Source organism: Cucurbita maxima, unplaced genomic scaffold (genome assembly GCF_002738345.1).
Source record: "Cucurbita maxima cultivar Rimu unplaced genomic scaffold, Cmax_1.0 Cma_Scf00005, whole genome shotgun sequence".
Taxonomy (NCBI): Eukaryota; Viridiplantae; Streptophyta; class Magnoliopsida; order Cucurbitales; family Cucurbitaceae; genus Cucurbita; species Cucurbita maxima.
Window position 1 is genome coordinate 2,697,097 of NW_019272021.1, and position 16,576 is coordinate 2,713,672.

Below are 16,576 nucleotides of genomic sequence, written 5' to 3' on the forward strand. Positions count from 1 at the left end.
TGTGAACGTTTAATATTTGAGAAGTTTGTCAAATTTTAGTTTTTAAGGGAGTATATACATTGTGAATAAATATGATTTTTTTTAAATAATTAAAAAAAGACGAACAACTCGAGGGTTGTGTTGGGTTGTGAACTCTATTCGAGTTGCTCGATTACCAACTTATCCAACTTGAAATTTCGAACTGGTTGAATAGATTTCTCAACTTAATCCATGTACATCCTCAAACTCTTTTGTGAAATTTTTAATCATATCTGAAATTTAAGAGACTAGACTATATTTAAAAGTGTTAAATATTGGAACGAAAAAAATTTAGGAAGATTAAAAATTAAAATTTTAAATTTAAAAAATAAGTACTCGATTAACTCAAATGGTTCAATATTTAATCATTTTACCATAAATTATATGTTCGAATTTTTACTCATAATTTATGATATAATATTAAGGAAAAAAATTAAAATTAAACGAAAAATTTAATGTTAATACAAATAATTAATTAAGTATTTTTTTTTTAAAAAAATAATAGTAAAAAGAAAAAAGAGACTAAATTATTCTTATACGACAAATTGATTGTAGCTTTTTTTTTTTTTTTTTTTTTTTTTTTTTTTTTTTTTTTGTTGTTGTTGTAAATAATTCATTAAAGTCTAACCTACCTCACCCCTAAGTTTTTAAAATATATATAAAAAAAAAATCAACATTTTTTTATTATCAATTATAATATATATGAAAAATGACGTGGCACCTACATAAATGAAAATAAAAAAAAATGATGTGCTCAAGTTACTTTTATTTAATTTTTTTTAAATTAATTATTTGAATCTTGATTTACCAACTATTTTATTCCTATGTTAGAGTTGTTGGCGATTCAAATTACTGTTTAAAAATTAAATTTGATACCGAATGATTTCGATATTCTCTTACATTCTATGCGATATGATCATGTAATTGTAACACTCCATACTCAAAATTCAAACTATGATTCGACACATGATGACCTCCAACGACATGGCCACTTTATTTACTCCTTTCTTCTAAGAGTGAATTCCATCCCACAGACCGACACAAGTTCTTCTAGCATAAATTTATCTTCACTTACATGCATCTCTGTAAAATTCCTAAGAGGTAAGTAAAGCACTTCGAATCATAAAGTTCTTAAGATTGAGCCACCGAAAATGAGGTACACATTTATGGTATAGGTAGTAACTTTCAATTCTTTCAAGTACTTCTCAACTATCCTATTGTCAGGATCCCTCTTATTCAGACATGGTCTCGGTTCATTTATATACAATTATTTTTACTCGGGTATCACAATAACCTACATGACTTGAACTACTGAATAATACCCGCACATCAACATGTCTGACAATAGGTATAAATATATATGCTTATCTATGTGTGTCCACTCAAACTACTAAGCATTTACATCCAATTTTTTAAAGGGTTAGGTAAGCCTCCACAACTTGAGTTCATCATCCAATCAATTTTATTTCAATCATAATTTTCATTCTTTTTATTATTATTATTATTATTATTATTTTAAAAATTAAAAGATTCAACTCAAAATGTTTTATTTATTTTTAAATTTCATTAATTTTTAGAAAACTTTTAAAATGGAATTTATTATGAGATTGGGTTCAAATTGTTTCTGCTAAAAATGAAAAGGGAAAATAATAATAATAATAATAATAAATTTTTTATTCAAAAATCTTAAAATTTTCTGTTTAAATTATAATATTGTTATTGATTTTTTACAAAATTTAAGGGATTTTAAAAATTAACAATAAATAAATAAATAAATAAATATATATATATATATATATATATATATATATATAGTCAATTTAAACATAAAATACTAATTGTTTAATTTCACTTCATTTATAATTTGAATAATTAATTTTTATGAAATAATTTATAAATTCATACGTGCACATATCATTTCAATATTTTTTAAAAAAATTTGAAAAATTATTAAAAACGAAATCAAATCCATCAAAACAGAAACTCATAAAAAAAAAAAAATAAAAAAAACTCAAAACCTCCAAATAAGCCCATAGTTGAGAAGCCAATGGGAGCTCCCCACGTGTGAATACCAACTCTTCTTTGTCTTTATGCGTTCTTCCCCATATGAGACAAATGGCCGACATTTCGATTCACCAATTGATATCACGTCCCCCTCATCGTGTCGCCATTCCTATTCGTGTTTCTGACATCTTTCTCGTTTCATTACTATTTCGTTTGTTTTGATTTTATTTTAACCGAACATCAACATCGATCATTGAATTTTTTTTATTCCAAAAATTGTAATAAAATATACATTATTACGTCGCTTTTCATAATTCTAGTGTATTGAATGGATAAACATCTCGCTTGTGTTTCCTCATAGTGTCATCTCTTTTGGTTTCTGTTTGGGTGCACGGACCTATTAATCAAAGTTTTTTTTTTAGCTCAATTTTCTATTTTTCTACAATAAAATAAAAAAGATTTTTTTAGAAATCCTAAGTCCGAGAGGAGAACGAATCATTTCTTATAATGGTATAAAAATCTCTCCCAAACACACACGTTTTAAATGTGTGTGACTATTGACATAATGAGCTAAAATAGACAATATCTGCTAGCAGTGGATTTCAAATGATATCATAGCCAGATATCAAGCACAACAGTATGCTAGCGAAAACGCTGGGTCTCTAAAGAGGTGGATGACGGAAAATCCCACATCGATCGATTGACAAGAAACAAGATGCTATTGGGTAAGTGTGCACTTAATAAAAGCCTTTTTTTCCCCTTAAATTTCATCCATTTCTTTTGGTTAATTATACCAAATGGATAGAAAGTCCAATGTTCATCATTTCTTTTTGTTTAGGTTTCTTCGATCTTCTTCCCAAAATCTTTTTCTAGATTTTCTTTACTCCGCTTTTTATCGTAAACTTGGTTCGATTCATTTAAATATTTGTTAAGATTCCGTTGAATTTGGACAAATTCAACCTAATAGAACGAACAAATCTTCTGAACCAATGAAATAATGTCATGTTTCTAGTAAATTAATCAAACTTCTAATTTAATCGAGCTTGAACAGTTCGATGTTATATTTGATACGATGCTCGTTTTTTAAGATTTGATTTTCGTATCGACCCACTTGAAAAATATTTGTTACTATTCAAATTTGGGAACCATCTTTTCCAAATAATGCTTGCAAGGAAAAGGAATAGGAAAGCTTGGTTTTGTTGACTTGCATGTAGAATAAGTATCGCTTTGTAAAGTTTAATTTGAGGAAGCAAGCAAAGCATAAAGGCCAAATTACAACCAAACTAAAAGTGATATTTGAGAATAATGTGGGTTCGAGATATCGACCCTTAGTATATCTTTACAATTATATGACATTATTTACTTTTGGCATAAATCTGTCATGGATTTATTTTTGGGTTGGTCGGGTTGGTTACCTGAACAATTTGAATAAAATTTACAACCGAATCTTTTATACTCGATTGGATTGAGTCGGGTTGTCGGGTTGTTTTCTGAATTATTTTTAAAAATTCTACTTATCTATAATAATTATTACATTAATAACTGAAGTCTCGTAAAACTCAAATATTCTTAATTTTCATAATAATCTTAAGAATGGGGGAGGTTTGGATTAGGTTATAACCGTATTTTCGAGTTGGTCGAGTTGACCTGACAAAAAAAATGTCATATCTTAAACTGATATAGATTTTCGATTTTCCAAAAATTTATCTCAATCCATATTGAAAAAAAATATAACCCAACCCAACATTAATAATTTGGATTGGGTAATCTGAGAGGGTCGGATTTTCGAATCATTTGAACACCCCTAATTTAAATCTTTTAGTCGTCGAGTTTTTTTTGAAATTATTTTGTTTAGTTTCCTCCACTTCGAAATCTTAAACGTTGTATAACTCACAACTGTAGGTCGTCTTAGCCTTCCGTGACTAGGATCGCTCCCACACTAATAGCGTTCGTGATTGACCTACTTACTTGTGTACCGATTGTAAAAACAGGGGGCATAACTCCCTACCAAGAGAGTGCTTACATCCAGTATGTCCTTCCTTATTTTCGATATGCTATGGTACCCTGAGATGGGTAGGAGTGGATCGAGTTTGTATAGCCGTGGAGTGCTTCGTTTACCGTCGACAAAGGGTCTACTATTGATTTTTGATCGAGCCGTTGATCGAAGCCAAGTTGTGGACTGAGCCGATGATCCAGTGGCATGCGTCACTAAGCCAAGCCATGCGACTACTGGGCTGAATTTGATCAATTGGGCTAAATGTGGGCTTCACTTGTGCTAGGTTGGGTTGAAAGCTGAAGTTGGGCTTGGTGTGGGTTGAAGTTGGGCTTGGTTTGATTGGGTTGATCTAGGTGAGTTGTGGATTCGGATGACCCGATCCAACCTGACTCGTTTGATCCGACCCAATGGAAACCTTGGGCTTCGAATACATCTTGATGGCCCAATATAAAATAGTTGGACCAAATACGGCCCAAAGCTTGATTTCTTGAGAATAGTGGGCCTAGACGAAGTCCAGACAAAAAGTGAGCCCAGCCCAGATTAGAAAACCCACGCAGGTGACAGCGAAGCGGCAACCGCATTTAACGACGTCGTTTCTTAGAGCTTTGAGTATCAGTTTTCGAGCGATTTTAAGAAACAAAATCAAAACGAAAAATTTCAGCCGTTTGCATTAATACTCTGGGACCCACAGAAAAGGCAATTAATACAGAGGTTTAAAATGAGAACGGCGTAGAGGATTATGACTTTTTTTTTTTTTTTTCTTCTTTTTTGTTAAGAGGATTAAGGCTTACGCAAAATTGCATTTATTTTCGCTTCGCTTGAACTCTTACGGGTTAGATTTGCAGACGACCTGTCTCGTCTCTGAGCGAACCCATTTCTTCGTCCTCTGAACCGGAAATTTCATCAATTCATAAAGAGGAGGAGGAGAAGGAGGAGGAGGAGGAGGAGGAATTGGAGAGATTCGAGGACACAGGATTCGATTCATAGAAATTGGCCACTGTTTGTGTTTCTGATCAATAATTGATGTCCATTTCCATGGAGGTTCCTAGCTCGTGGGATGCCCTTCGAAAACAGGTTTCAATCCTCCCATTAATTCTTGGTTTTTTTTGCTTGTTGGATTCTATTTGGCTTACTTATCTCATTTTTCTAGATTTGATTGTGTTTTTGGCTCTATTTTTGCTTGTCGGTGACCGTGAGTCTTGTCGTTTGAAAAACGGTGAATATCAGCCGTTTTGGTTGTGTGTAAGTCGAAGAATTAAGAACGATCAACGGTTTTACTTTTAGCTCGTGATCTAAAGCTTTTAGTTTTTGGCTCTATTTTTTAATTGTCGGTGACCTTGAATCTTGTCGCTTGAAAAACTGTGAATATGAGCCGTTTTCGTTGAGTGTAATTCGAAGAATTAAGAAAGATCGACGGTTTGACTTTTAGCTCGTGATCTAAAGCTTTTTGTTTTGGCGATTGGCGAGTTCTTAATTTGAAGGATTGGGATTTTGGTAAATGGGATTTTTGAATCTGTTAATTTCAGGATTGCAATTCTCGGCATAATTCTTTTACTTCTTTGTGCTATCTGTTTTCTGGAAATGATAAACAAAAATTTTACACTTGGATAAGCTTTTCTAAAGAATTGATAGCCTGGGTCTATCGCATAATCTTCCTCTGCCCTTCGAATTTTTTTCAAATTATGGTGTTTTGTAATAAGATCACAAAATTGATTTATTATTTATACTGAAGAACATTTCTCAAGGATTTTTGTTCGCTGTATCTTCGTGAAGTAGGACACTGTTCTATCTCGATTATTTTGCATGTCTGAGAAAGTATACTTCTTCTTTCAATATTTTCTCATCTCTGCTGTTTGATATGTTGTTGTTGTTGTTTTTTCTTTTTTGTAATGATAAATGTTTCTTATCCCTCTACAGGCAAGGAAACTTGAAGCTCAGTTGGATGAGCAGATGAATTCTTTTCGAAAACTGGTTTCCACAAAGGGTTCGACAAATGATGATACTGCAGGAAGTGATGTTGAATCTGGGATAGAACGTCTGTTAAATCAGCTACAACAAGTGAATTCACAGATGCAAGCTTGGGTCTCATCAGGTGGTTCTGAAATGGTATCCCATACCTTGACTAGACATCAAGAAATTCTTCAAGATCTTACGCAGGTACTCTGTCTTTAAAATTTGTATAGTAGCGATGTTTGTCTTTTCACATTGGAAGGGAATAAATGCTACTAGATGCTTGGCTTTGTTTGTTTTTTGGTCTCCTCCCTATTCATTCTATTGAAATTTAGAATATAGATATGACAAAAACACGTCTATTAAAATATAGACTTTTTAAAATATATATTATATTTATACAAGAAATTTATTATTATGTGTCTATTTAGTATATTGAACAAGTGTTCAATTTGTGCTAAAGAATGTTGGACCAATATTGAATTTGTATGATTAGTGTTTAACACATACCTATTATGCTAACATGTGTCCAATAACTGTCGGAGTGTCCAAATGTTCGGCACGTGTTGACATGAACTAGCTAAACAGAAGTGTCCGTGCTTCTTAGTCGAACAAAGTTTTAGGGTGTGTTTGGTAGGTGATTCAAGAACAAGAATTTAGAACACTAGGGATTTAATGGAAAATATAGTTGGATTCTATAACTTCACTGTTATTGAATATGTGGCATGGTAGCAAATTTATAATTTAAATAAACACTAAAAACAGATACATGTTTCCAAAATTCAGTTTCGAGGTCACAGGATCGAAATCCAATTTCGATTTCAGTGAATTTAATAAATTTGAAAACAAGAAATTGAATTCAGATAAGACACCGAACAAGCTCTTATTTTCCATTGTTGATAATCTCTTTCCCCTCTAATTAATGATATTTTTGTGAGGATGATTATGAGGGTAACCATTGGAACTCTTGGCCTTCTTTAGGAAGTACCAAGCTAAGCAGATAGTCATAGTCCAGCTTCTGCAAGTTCCTTCATTTTGCCAGAAGTCTTGTGATTATGTGTCATATGGAATCTAAGACCAAGTTTTGTTGATTTAGTGCAGGAGTTTTATCGTCTTCGCTCTAGCCTCCGAGCCAAGCAAGAACACGCTTCACTTCTAGATGACTTCAGGGAGTTCGATCGATCAAGACTTGAATTGGAAGATGGTCTTGGAACTGCAGAAAAAACCCTTATAAAGGAGCACGCATCTATCAGCCGTAACACAGGACAGGTATCTTTTACCTATCACAATTATTTGCAGACTACATTCTATTAATATTCTACTTGAAGGTTTGTTTTATGGATATCTGTGATGGAGTTTTCTTATGGGTTTATTGACATTATTACCATATTAGTTACCATAGGAATGAGAAACCCATGTAGAAGTTATCATGTTCTGCAACAAGTCGTTTATTCACTTTGTAACCAGCTACCTACATATTGGAATACAGCATGTGGGTTTTTACTGAACTTTTCATGTCGTAGGTGGATAATGTGATTTCACAAGCTCAAGCAACCCTAGGTGCACTTGTCTTCCAGCGGTCGACCTTCGGTGGGATCAACTCGAAGCTTAGTAACGTTAGCAGTCGCCTCCCATCTGTAAGTCATTACAGTTACTCTTTAGTCTTCAACTCAAAAAATTTATATGCAATCTTCATGAGCATGATGTGCATATGCATAGATCTTTGTTGTGTTGGGTCCAAATGATGAACCCATTTGGATGGTCTGCAGGTAAATCATATTCTTGGAGCAATAAAGAGGAAAAAATCAATGGACACAATCATACTCTCCCTTGTTGCGTCCATTTGCACATTTCTGATCTTCATCTACTGGTTGACCAAGTGAGTTGTGATTATGTTCTAGGCAACTGGGTTGATTATGTTGCAGCTCATCCTTTCTTACCTACTCTATTTGTATACAAAATTTCCCAGTAATTCATTAAATATTTTTCGTAATGTCACTGAACTTCAATCCCTTGTTCGGGGCGGGGTGGCGTGAGAGGGTGCAGCTTAAGTAATCCATCTATACCTGGCTGGGGAACGAAGTTGGTCCTATAACTACAACCACTGTCATTTATATTTAGTCATCTGCAAATGTTGCTTCTGAAACACCTCATTCTATTGTAGATTTAAATTTTGTTGTTGAAATTTGGTTGGTAAGTTGTAAGAAATTTTGTCCGGTCGAGTCGAGTCGGAATTCATGGGGATAGTTCATCAAAGAACGAAATAGAAATAGTGAATTAGTTTGTGTGTATTGAGACTTCGAGTTTCTCTCTCTCTAGAACTTCTCTTCTTCTCATGTGTTAAGCTGAGCCTAGCTTTGTGCATAAAACACTTGTTTCTTTTTTTGATGTCAAGGTTTGGTCTTCTGTTTTTTGTTTGTTTCTTCAACTAAAAGAATATTACAGCAAATTCAATGAAATTTTAAGAATTTGAAATTGAAATTTGAATGTTGGAAGTTCAAATTTCTGGAAGCATAATTCTTTGTCAATATTAATGCTCAACTTTGATTTTCTTATCATAAGAGATTCAATTATTTATACCATTTTGAGATTCAACTATACCATTTTGATTAACTCGAACACAATTAGTTGATGATTAACATGTACAGACTTTTTTTAAGGCATTAAGTCATTAAGGCATAACTCGATCATAACTACTTAAGGCATCATATAACAATTTGATTTATGGTTGATTGAACTAAAAAAATTGGTAATTCATTGAATTATAACTCCATTTTTTAGTATATATTATTGTCTTTTCAAAAAGGTCTCTTCTCTTAGATATAAATACTTAAAATCTTGTCTAAATAGCCTCTTTAAAAAAATAAATAATCTCCCGGTTAGCCTAATTGTTAATATTACACTGATCTTCACTACTTAAAAAAAATAATTTTTAACGCTTAAAAAACTATTCAACATACTTACTCTATATTTATGTAAAATGGGTAAAGATGGTGACAAAAATGAGGAATCCTCGACTCCGTTTAATTAATGATAAGAAATCTCTCTTCGCCCCCCTTCCCCAATTCCCATCTCAATCATGTGGATTTGATGGAAATCTCTATCTACACTTCTCAGTACACAAAAAGATGGAACTAGGCAGGTCAAATTAGATCAAATTACATGAAGTTGGATACCATAAAATTTGATAAACCTGCCAAATTTAGGGTAAAAATTAACATTTTCTTGCTTTTAGAGGAAAATTATGAGAGCAGTATAAGACAAGTGTTAAACATGGTTTACATACAGGATTTAAGGCATCATAACATGGAAACACAGTCTAAAGCAAATGAATGTTTCATTTAATATGAAAAAAAAAGATGAAAGGATCCAGTCTCCCTCAAATCCCCACTTTATCAGAAAACTTGCCTTTTTTATTTTCCAGAACAAGCAGGTGATGAGTCTTACAAGTCACAGGGACTTCTACTGAAGACCACATAAACCACACAGCTAAGAGTTCAGTGATAAACAAACTGCAAGAACCCAGAAGAAGATCACGTAAATACAACAAAGCACAGCCAAAATCAAAATGACTGCTCACTGCTGTTCTTCCCTAAAAGAAGCTAACAATTTCTACCTCCCAGTACACAGAAAGATGGAACGTCCTTGTTGAAATGGCTAAACAAAATCCACCAATCTAGACTACTTCCTGCCTTGTAACAATAACATTATAATTAGGAGCAAGGGAGATCAAAGATGAAAAAATGGCTAAGAAGAGACCTATTATATTAGAGAGATGTCAGCGGATCACGCCGCTCAAGAACTTCTTGTTGTATTGATCTGCAACTTTGGACAATGATTGTATCGTAACGGGGAATCCAGGACCCATCTGCACATTACAACAATACTGAATTACTTCACCATTTAGTAGACACCCAGGAGTTTGCAACCTAAGAGGAGATAAGATCTCATAGAGAAGAGATATGTATCACAAAACTCAGCAACCATAATTTCCATTTATGAACAGATTGACATTGCCACATCGGTTGAGGAGGAGAATGAAACACTCTTTTATAAGGGTGTAGAAACCTCTCCCTAGCAGACGCGTTTTAAAAACCTTGAGGGTAAGCTCGAAAAGGGAAAGCCCAAAGAGGACAATATTTGCTAGTGGTGAGCTTGGGCTGTTACGTGCAACATGTAGCAATAAATATCTCGACTTTCTAAACCTAAAATAAAATACTAATGTTGCATGAATAAAAGGCTGTGATCAAATCAAATCGCAATTTTTGTAACCCAAAGACCCTCCATGATCATCAAGTTTGGAAATAGAAACTAATGTATGCTTACTATTGCACAATCCAAGTAGATCCCTGGGGGATATTGACACAATCATTTTAGTTGAACTCAACGGTTTATCACTATGCCTCATGAAATTCGGATATTACAATGAACGGAACAAGATTTATAAGAATTACCGTGCTACATATGTGGAAGGAATTTACGTATCCAGCGTATTTCGAGGCTGCAAGTAATAACATGTAATTTCAGTCAGGGAGACCAAAGAACTATGATGGCTGGCAGAAGTAAAATAGCTAGAATAATTATAACATTCCCCCCGTAAAAGTAATAGAAGCACTCAAATTCAATGATGAATGAACTGGTATTGATATTTACTTGCCTTTTTTCAAGCCAGCAGGCTTTGCAAGCAAAAGAGCATTTACAAATGCACCGATATTTTCTCGTAACAAGTCTTCCGAATGACTCACCTATAAGAAATAGTTTATGCTGTTTAGAAGGATATGTTCCTGGAAACTTTCATTCAGATTCAGCATGTGCATTCCTTATAAAACCAAGTGATATGCTTTAAACTAAAGTGATTTTACCTTCCCAAGCCCCACATGCACAATAGATGTGGAATCCATTTTAAAGTGCATGTGACCTTCTCTTGCTTTCTTTAAGGCCCCTTTGATATCACTGGTCACAGTACCTAGCTATATAATACATCAAAGTTGATTTTTAATCTATAATCAAATAAACACTATAGAAACAGAGGATTATGCGCTCACCTTAGGATCTGGTAGCAATCCACGCTGCCTCAAAATCTTTGAAATCTAAAATAGCAAAAACATCAAACTTTGAGTAAAAGTTTTTTAAAAATATTAATGTAGAATAAGCAGCCATCAACATTGAACAACAGTACAATGCACAAAAAGTTAAATCCATAAACCTTGCCAATGCGCCTCATCATTTCAGGGGTTGAGAAACACTTATCAACATTGAATTTCCGACTGGCTGCATAATGAAGTCCCAAACATCGATTAGTTTCTAATTCAAGTTCGTTTAACCAACAGGACTAGCTTGATCTTGTAAAGCTTTTGATAATTTTCCCTGGGCTTGTTTGAACTAGATTATATTATGTGAAGGATCATCCAAGAAGAAGAATCGCTCGGGTGCTTGTTCCACAAAACTTCTTAAACTTTTATTTTCTCAACGATAATCCTAGAAAATATAGAGGCATTAAAAGGTACTAACTTCACCTCTCATTCAAATTTTGGGTAGTTTGATGAAATTGATATTTTGGGGGGGAAAATTGACTCATCGAGTACAAGTACTCAAATGAAAATGAAATTTTCCCAACTAATAAAAAGGAAAAACAATAGGGTCAATTCTTACTCGCAATTTCCTGGATAAGTTCAACACCGCCTACAATATCAGCTCCAGCAGCCCTTGCTTCCTCAGCGTCAGCCCCATCAGCAAAGAAAGCCACTTTGACAGTCTGAAAAGTAATATATATTTTATCAACAAATAAACTATAATATTGAGTTCCAATGCGACATGCTCGTGCAAACAGGGTCAGCTGCATACCTTCCCAATGGAATGGGGCAGAGTCATGTTACCCAGAACTTGCTGCATTTCAGAAAAAGAAAGCCATGAGTGCAAACAATATTGTAGTGGATAATAATTTTGAAAGAACTACGTAGAATACCAAAGAAGGAAAGGGCACATCATTGTCCACAGAATCAGCAGAAGAAATGAAGGGATAAAAATGTTCCAAAAAAAAAAAAATAAATAAATAAAAAATCAAGGATGTGATAGCTTTCTGCAGTTATATAACATGGGTAACGGATAAACAACCGATCATTAAAACTTTTAACAAATTTCAATCATCAATGAAATTGTCTCTTATCAATATATATATATATATATATATAAAAGAGCCTAAGTCGGCTAGCAGATATTGTCCTCTTTGGATTTTCCCTTTCAGGATTTCCCTCAAGGTTTTTAAAACGCATCTACTAGGGAGAGGTTTCCACACCCCTATAAAGAATGCTTCGTTCTCCTCCCCAACTCATATGGGATCTCACAATCCATCCCCTTCGGGGCTCAGCTGTTTGCTGACACTCGTTCCTTTCTCCAATCGATGTGGGACCCTCCAATCCACCCCCTTTGAGGCCCAACATCCTTGTCGACACACCGCCTCATGTCCACCCCCTTCGGGGCTCAGCCTCCTCGCTGGCACATTGCTTGGTGAGCCGTTACAATGATAAGCTACTTTGAGAACTCTATTGCGCGCACTAGTGCAGCTGCAAGGCCTGCTTATATTGAACCATCAATAGGCACCATACCACATTCCAATCAACCAGTGAGTAAGAAAATTCTCAGTTTTCCTTCCTCCCCTAAAATTTCATTGTTACTAGGCTAATAACGGAACCATTCGAACTTAATTCCCAATCCTACTGAGACAGAACAATCCACAGAGTACAAAAATAATAGAAACATTACCATTTTCCTAGCATCAACCCCCAATCTTGCATGTGCTTCAACAGTCTCATCAAAAGTTGACTTGGAACTAGCCTGAACTTGAATTAAGAAATCATAATAATAAGATTAAACAATGAAATTTGCAAATAACCATGTCATAACTAAAACTCTAAGAAAGAACATTCATTTTACAACTCCAGAGATCATGTCTCATGAAAAGTTTTAAATCCACAACTTTCTACACTGACCTTCACTTGCCGGATGGCGTCCATCAAATCAAGAACTACCTTCGGCTCCTTCTTGTCGACCTTGATCACCATTGGAAATGGAGCAGTAACTTTATCCTCTTCCGCAACCCTAAAAACCCTCCTCCTCCACATTTTCTCCGCCTCAATTTTCTTCCTCTCTTCCTCCATTTGCTCACTCTCCACACCCTCCTCTCCTCCGCCCGAAGCCGAAACCCTATCTTCCGGGAGCGGAGCAACACGCGATGGATAAGATACCGGAGCTATAGATGGAGTATCCTTCATATAGCGAATATCTTCACGAGTCCACGTCGTCCGACCTTCGGAGCTTGGCGGCGGCCGCCGCGGAGCCGACGGAGGTTGCGGCGATTCTGGAGAATCGCGGTCCTGATCGGATTGTGGCTTGGGCTTGATGGCGTAGGAGACGGGCTGAATGGGAACGGAACGTGGGGTCCTAGAGGATTCATTGGGGGGAGAATCGGGATCTGGGTTGGATTCGGATTGAGAGGAGGAGAGTGATCTTCGAAATTGAAGAAACTGGGGAGTTGAAAGAGAAGGGGATTTGGCGAGGCAGTGGCGGCGAGATTGAGTGAGGATGAGCTTGAACATTGCCATTGCTGGACTGGAGCTCGAGAGGGAGAAGAAGGGGCTGTGGTTTTAGAGGTTTAAGTCGGGAGGAGATCGCAGTGCCGTGTCGTCTTTTAGGAAAAAAATGGGTCCGGTCCGGTTCGGTGGTAATGACCATCATCTTTTACTATAATGTTCTAGGCCCGGTTCAGATATTTTTAGTCCGAACTAAATTATTTGGAGTTGAAATTTCTTCAACTCGGTCATAATTTTTTTTTTATTAGATTTGTTTTCAAATAAGTTATTTAAAATTTTATTTTATAAAAGTAAAATACATCTGTTTATTTATTTTTAAATATTTAATTAAAATTTACAACTTAATTATAATATATTCGAGTTATTTTTAAGAAGGATGGAAAAATAAATTTTTTAAAAAATAAAAATAAATATTTGTATATAAAATTGAATCTATATTTAAAAAAATAATAAATTCGAGTCAATTCAACTCATGTTTATGAGCAGGAATGTTAATCATGTCTAATGTATTTCATGTTCTACTTTACCTCTCCAGGTTGGCTTTCGTGTGTTTTAGATTGCAACTCTTGATCAAGAGGAATGAAAAGTTGGCATTACACCTCGAAAATAGACATTTGAATTGCCTTAACTTCCTTTAGGGTTGTGCTTATTTTGATTGTCTATCAGTATATACTAATAGCTTTCTTTTTTAGCATTCCAATAAGACCCTAAACTTAGTAGAAGTCGGTTCATACTTCAAATGACTTTGTATCTGTCCAAACAAATACAAAAAACAATCATGCAATTCAATACTACGATCTCTATATTAAACGATCTACTACTAACTGTTAGAATTGGTCAATCCATTAGAATAGCTTGAAGTTAGTCATGCCATAAGAATAGGCTTACTTCGTTAGTTTCCTATGAAATCGGATCTGCAATGTATTAGTTAATCTTTTGCCTATATAAATAGAATATGTCCTCAATAGTATGAGGCACAGTTTTGCATAAACTTGACATGGTATCAGAGCATAGTTTCAACATGTTTTTGAAATTGAAGGAACACAGACTCAACATCAGATTTGCATCTCAGAAAGTAAATCCAAACATAACGACTAAAATCATCAACAAAGGAAACATAATATTTGGAATTATTTACTGACGCAATGGATGGACCCCATACATCAGTGTGAATTAATTGAAGGGGTGCTGTAGATACATGCTGAGAAGAACCAAATGGCAATTGATGTGCTTTCCCTAATTGACAAGCATTACAAATTAAGGAAGAGGGAATATTAGTATCTATAGCTAAATTATTATCTTGTAGAATTCTAATGGTAATTGGAGATGCAGGGTGCCCTAGCCTTCTGTGCCATTGCTCTTTCGAAAGTTTGGCTGTCAGCAAGGCTTGACTGAAATTATGCGGTAGAACGTATAGGCCATTCTTACATCTACCGTGGAGCAGGAGTTTCTTCGTGACTCGGTCCTTAACCAAAAAATAGTTTGGGTGAAATTCTACAACAGCATTATTATCAGATGCTAGTCTTTGTACTGAAATTAGGTGCTTATTGATTTTAGGAGCATATAGGATATGTTTCAGAACAAGAGATGAACCAGAAATTAATGAATTCCCAATATGAGAGATAGACAAACCTGCGCCATTTGCAACCTGAATTTGGTCGGTGCCAGTGTAGCGTTCTCTGGTGGTAAGCCTCTCTAGGTCATTGGTGATATGATCTGTGGCTCCAGTGTCAACATACCAGTTTGTGTCACTAGTGTATCCACTTGTTGCCAAAGCTGCTTGTTTGAGATTATTTTCGGCTTGATATGCCTGATCAAATCTGTGCCAGCATTGCAAAGCATCGTGATTGGGCTTACCACAAATCTGACAGACAATGCCTGAGCTGCTTTGTGTCTTTGATGGTTGACGTCCAGGATTGTTCACAGTGCGCCTTGTTTGTCCACGACCACTATTTAACTGACGACTACGACCGCGACTACCTCGACCTCCATTGGCACCTCCACGAATGGATATCCTGTTGACATTGTTAGCAGATGAAAGTTGCTCAAATGTACCATTACGCAAGTGCCGCATCTCATAGCTCAGCATGTGAGCATACACGTCGCTGACAGTGTATACATCTGTTCTGGTTGTAATGCTTGTGACTAGAGGATCATAATCTGGACCAAGTCCTTGCAGCATGTAGGCGATGAGTTCTTCATCCTCTACCCGCTTGCCAATGGCAGCAAGTGTATCACCAAGATGTTTTACTTTACGAAAGTAGTCAGCAATTGTCATGTCCTTTTTCTGGATAGTAGAGAGTTCCATACGGATCTGCATTGCTCTTGCTCGAGATGTGGAAGCAAATTGTCGCTCCAGCGTAATCCAGGCTTCTCGTGCAGTGGTGATTCCGACCATCGTGTTGAGAACCTCCTCAGTGACTGATGAGTTGATGAGGCTGAGTACCAGCTGGTCCTGGGGGTACCAGACTGTGAACTCAGGGTTGATGATACTTTTGCGATTCCCTGTTTCTTCACTTGGTTCAACGGCGATCGTCTGGCTTGGTGCAGGCATGGATCCATCCACAAAACCAACAAGGTTTTGGCTGCGCAAGTAGGGAAGGATTTGGGTAGACCACAGTAGATAATTTTCTTGTGTAAGCTTAACACTAATCACCTGACTGATCGACGGAGAAGACATTGTGTTGAATGGGATTGACATGTTTAACAGCAGAGGCTATGGATCTCGTGGATCTTATTTCGGCTCTGATACCATGTTAGACGAACACGACTCTCCACAATGGTATGATATTGTCCACTTTGAGCGTAAGCTCTCATGGCTTTGCTTTGGGCTTCCCAAAAGGCCTCATTCCAATGAAGAGTGTATTCTTAGATTATAAACCCATGACCATTCCCTAAATTAACCGATGTGGGACTTTCATCATCCAACACCTCCCCTCGAACAAAGCACGCCTCCCCTTAATCGAGGCTCGACTCCTTTGGAGTCTTAGTCATTTTTGACTACCTTCGTACCTTCGAG

The 16,576-nt window shown here is 35.7% G+C and overlaps 2 protein-coding genes and 1 non-coding gene across 5 annotated transcripts; 1 reads left to right on the top strand and 2 right to left on the bottom strand.

Annotated features, from left to right (window-relative positions):
* The first annotated feature begins 4,815 nt into the window (after positions 1-4,815).
* LOC111479630 (Golgi SNAP receptor complex member 1-1-like) lies at positions 4,816-8,263 on the top strand. Its single transcript, XM_023124388.1, has 5 exons — positions 4,816-5,092; positions 5,936-6,175; positions 7,070-7,237; positions 7,492-7,605; positions 7,738-8,263. The coding sequence occupies exons 1-5, from the start codon at positions 5,042-5,044 to the stop codon at positions 7,849-7,851; spliced, it is 687 nt and encodes a 228-aa protein (XP_022980156.1). The 5' UTR covers positions 4,816-5,041; the 3' UTR covers positions 7,852-8,263.
* Positions 8,264-9,288: 1,025 nt separating this feature from the next.
* Positions 9,289-13,618, bottom strand: LOC111479599 (50S ribosomal protein L1). Of its 3 annotated transcripts, none has more exons than XR_002717664.1 (11): positions 12,958-13,618; positions 12,731-12,802; positions 11,813-11,854; positions 11,621-11,723; positions 11,175-11,239; positions 11,014-11,058; positions 10,831-10,938; positions 10,626-10,713; positions 10,423-10,469; positions 9,585-9,836; positions 9,289-9,480 (listed from the first exon to the last, which is right to left on the bottom strand). XR_002717664.1 is itself a non-coding variant. In XM_023124344.1 (11 exons), exons 1-10 carry the CDS (start codon positions 13,567-13,569, stop codon positions 9,747-9,749), a joined length of 1,272 nt encoding a protein of 423 aa, XP_022980112.1. In that variant the 5' UTR covers positions 13,570-13,618; the 3' UTR covers positions 9,289-9,480; positions 9,728-9,746. The 3 variants fall into 3 exon arrangements, 2 of the variants coding, with proteins under 2 accessions (XP_022980112.1, XP_022980111.1); XM_023124344.1 differs by having other exon boundaries at positions 9,728-9,836; XM_023124343.1 differs by having other exon boundaries at positions 9,289-9,836.
* Positions 13,619-15,630: 2,012 nt separating this feature from the next.
* Positions 15,631-15,769, bottom strand: LOC111480144. The gene has a single exon (XR_002717760.1). It is a non-coding gene; the product is annotated as a small nucleolar RNA Z247 (small nucleolar RNA).
* Between the last annotated feature and the right edge of the window lie 807 nt (positions 15,770-16,576).

Coding starts and splice junctions, on each gene's coding strand:
- LOC111479630 (XM_023124388.1), top strand. CDS start 5,042: ATGTCCATTTCCATGGAGGTTCCTAGCTCGTGGGATGCCCTTCGAAAA. Junction 5,093..5,935: donor GGGATGCCCTTCGAAAACAG/GTTTCAATCCTC, acceptor ATCCCTCTACAG/GCAAGGAAACTTGAAGCTCA. Junction 7,606..7,737: donor TTAGCAGTCGCCTCCCATCT/GTAAGTCATTAC, acceptor GATGGTCTGCAG/GTAAATCATATTCTTGGAGC.
- LOC111479599 (XM_023124344.1), bottom strand. CDS start 13,569: ATGGCAATGTTCAAGCTCATCCTCACTCAATCTCGCCGCCACTGCCTC. Junction 11,240..11,620: donor ACTTATCCAGGAAATTGCGA/GTAAGAATTGAC, acceptor TTCATTATGCAG/CCAGTCGGAAATTCAATGTT. Junction 10,714..10,830: donor TGCATGTGGGGCTTGGGAAG/GTAAAATCACTT, acceptor TATTTCTTATAG/GTGAGTCATTCGGAAGACTT.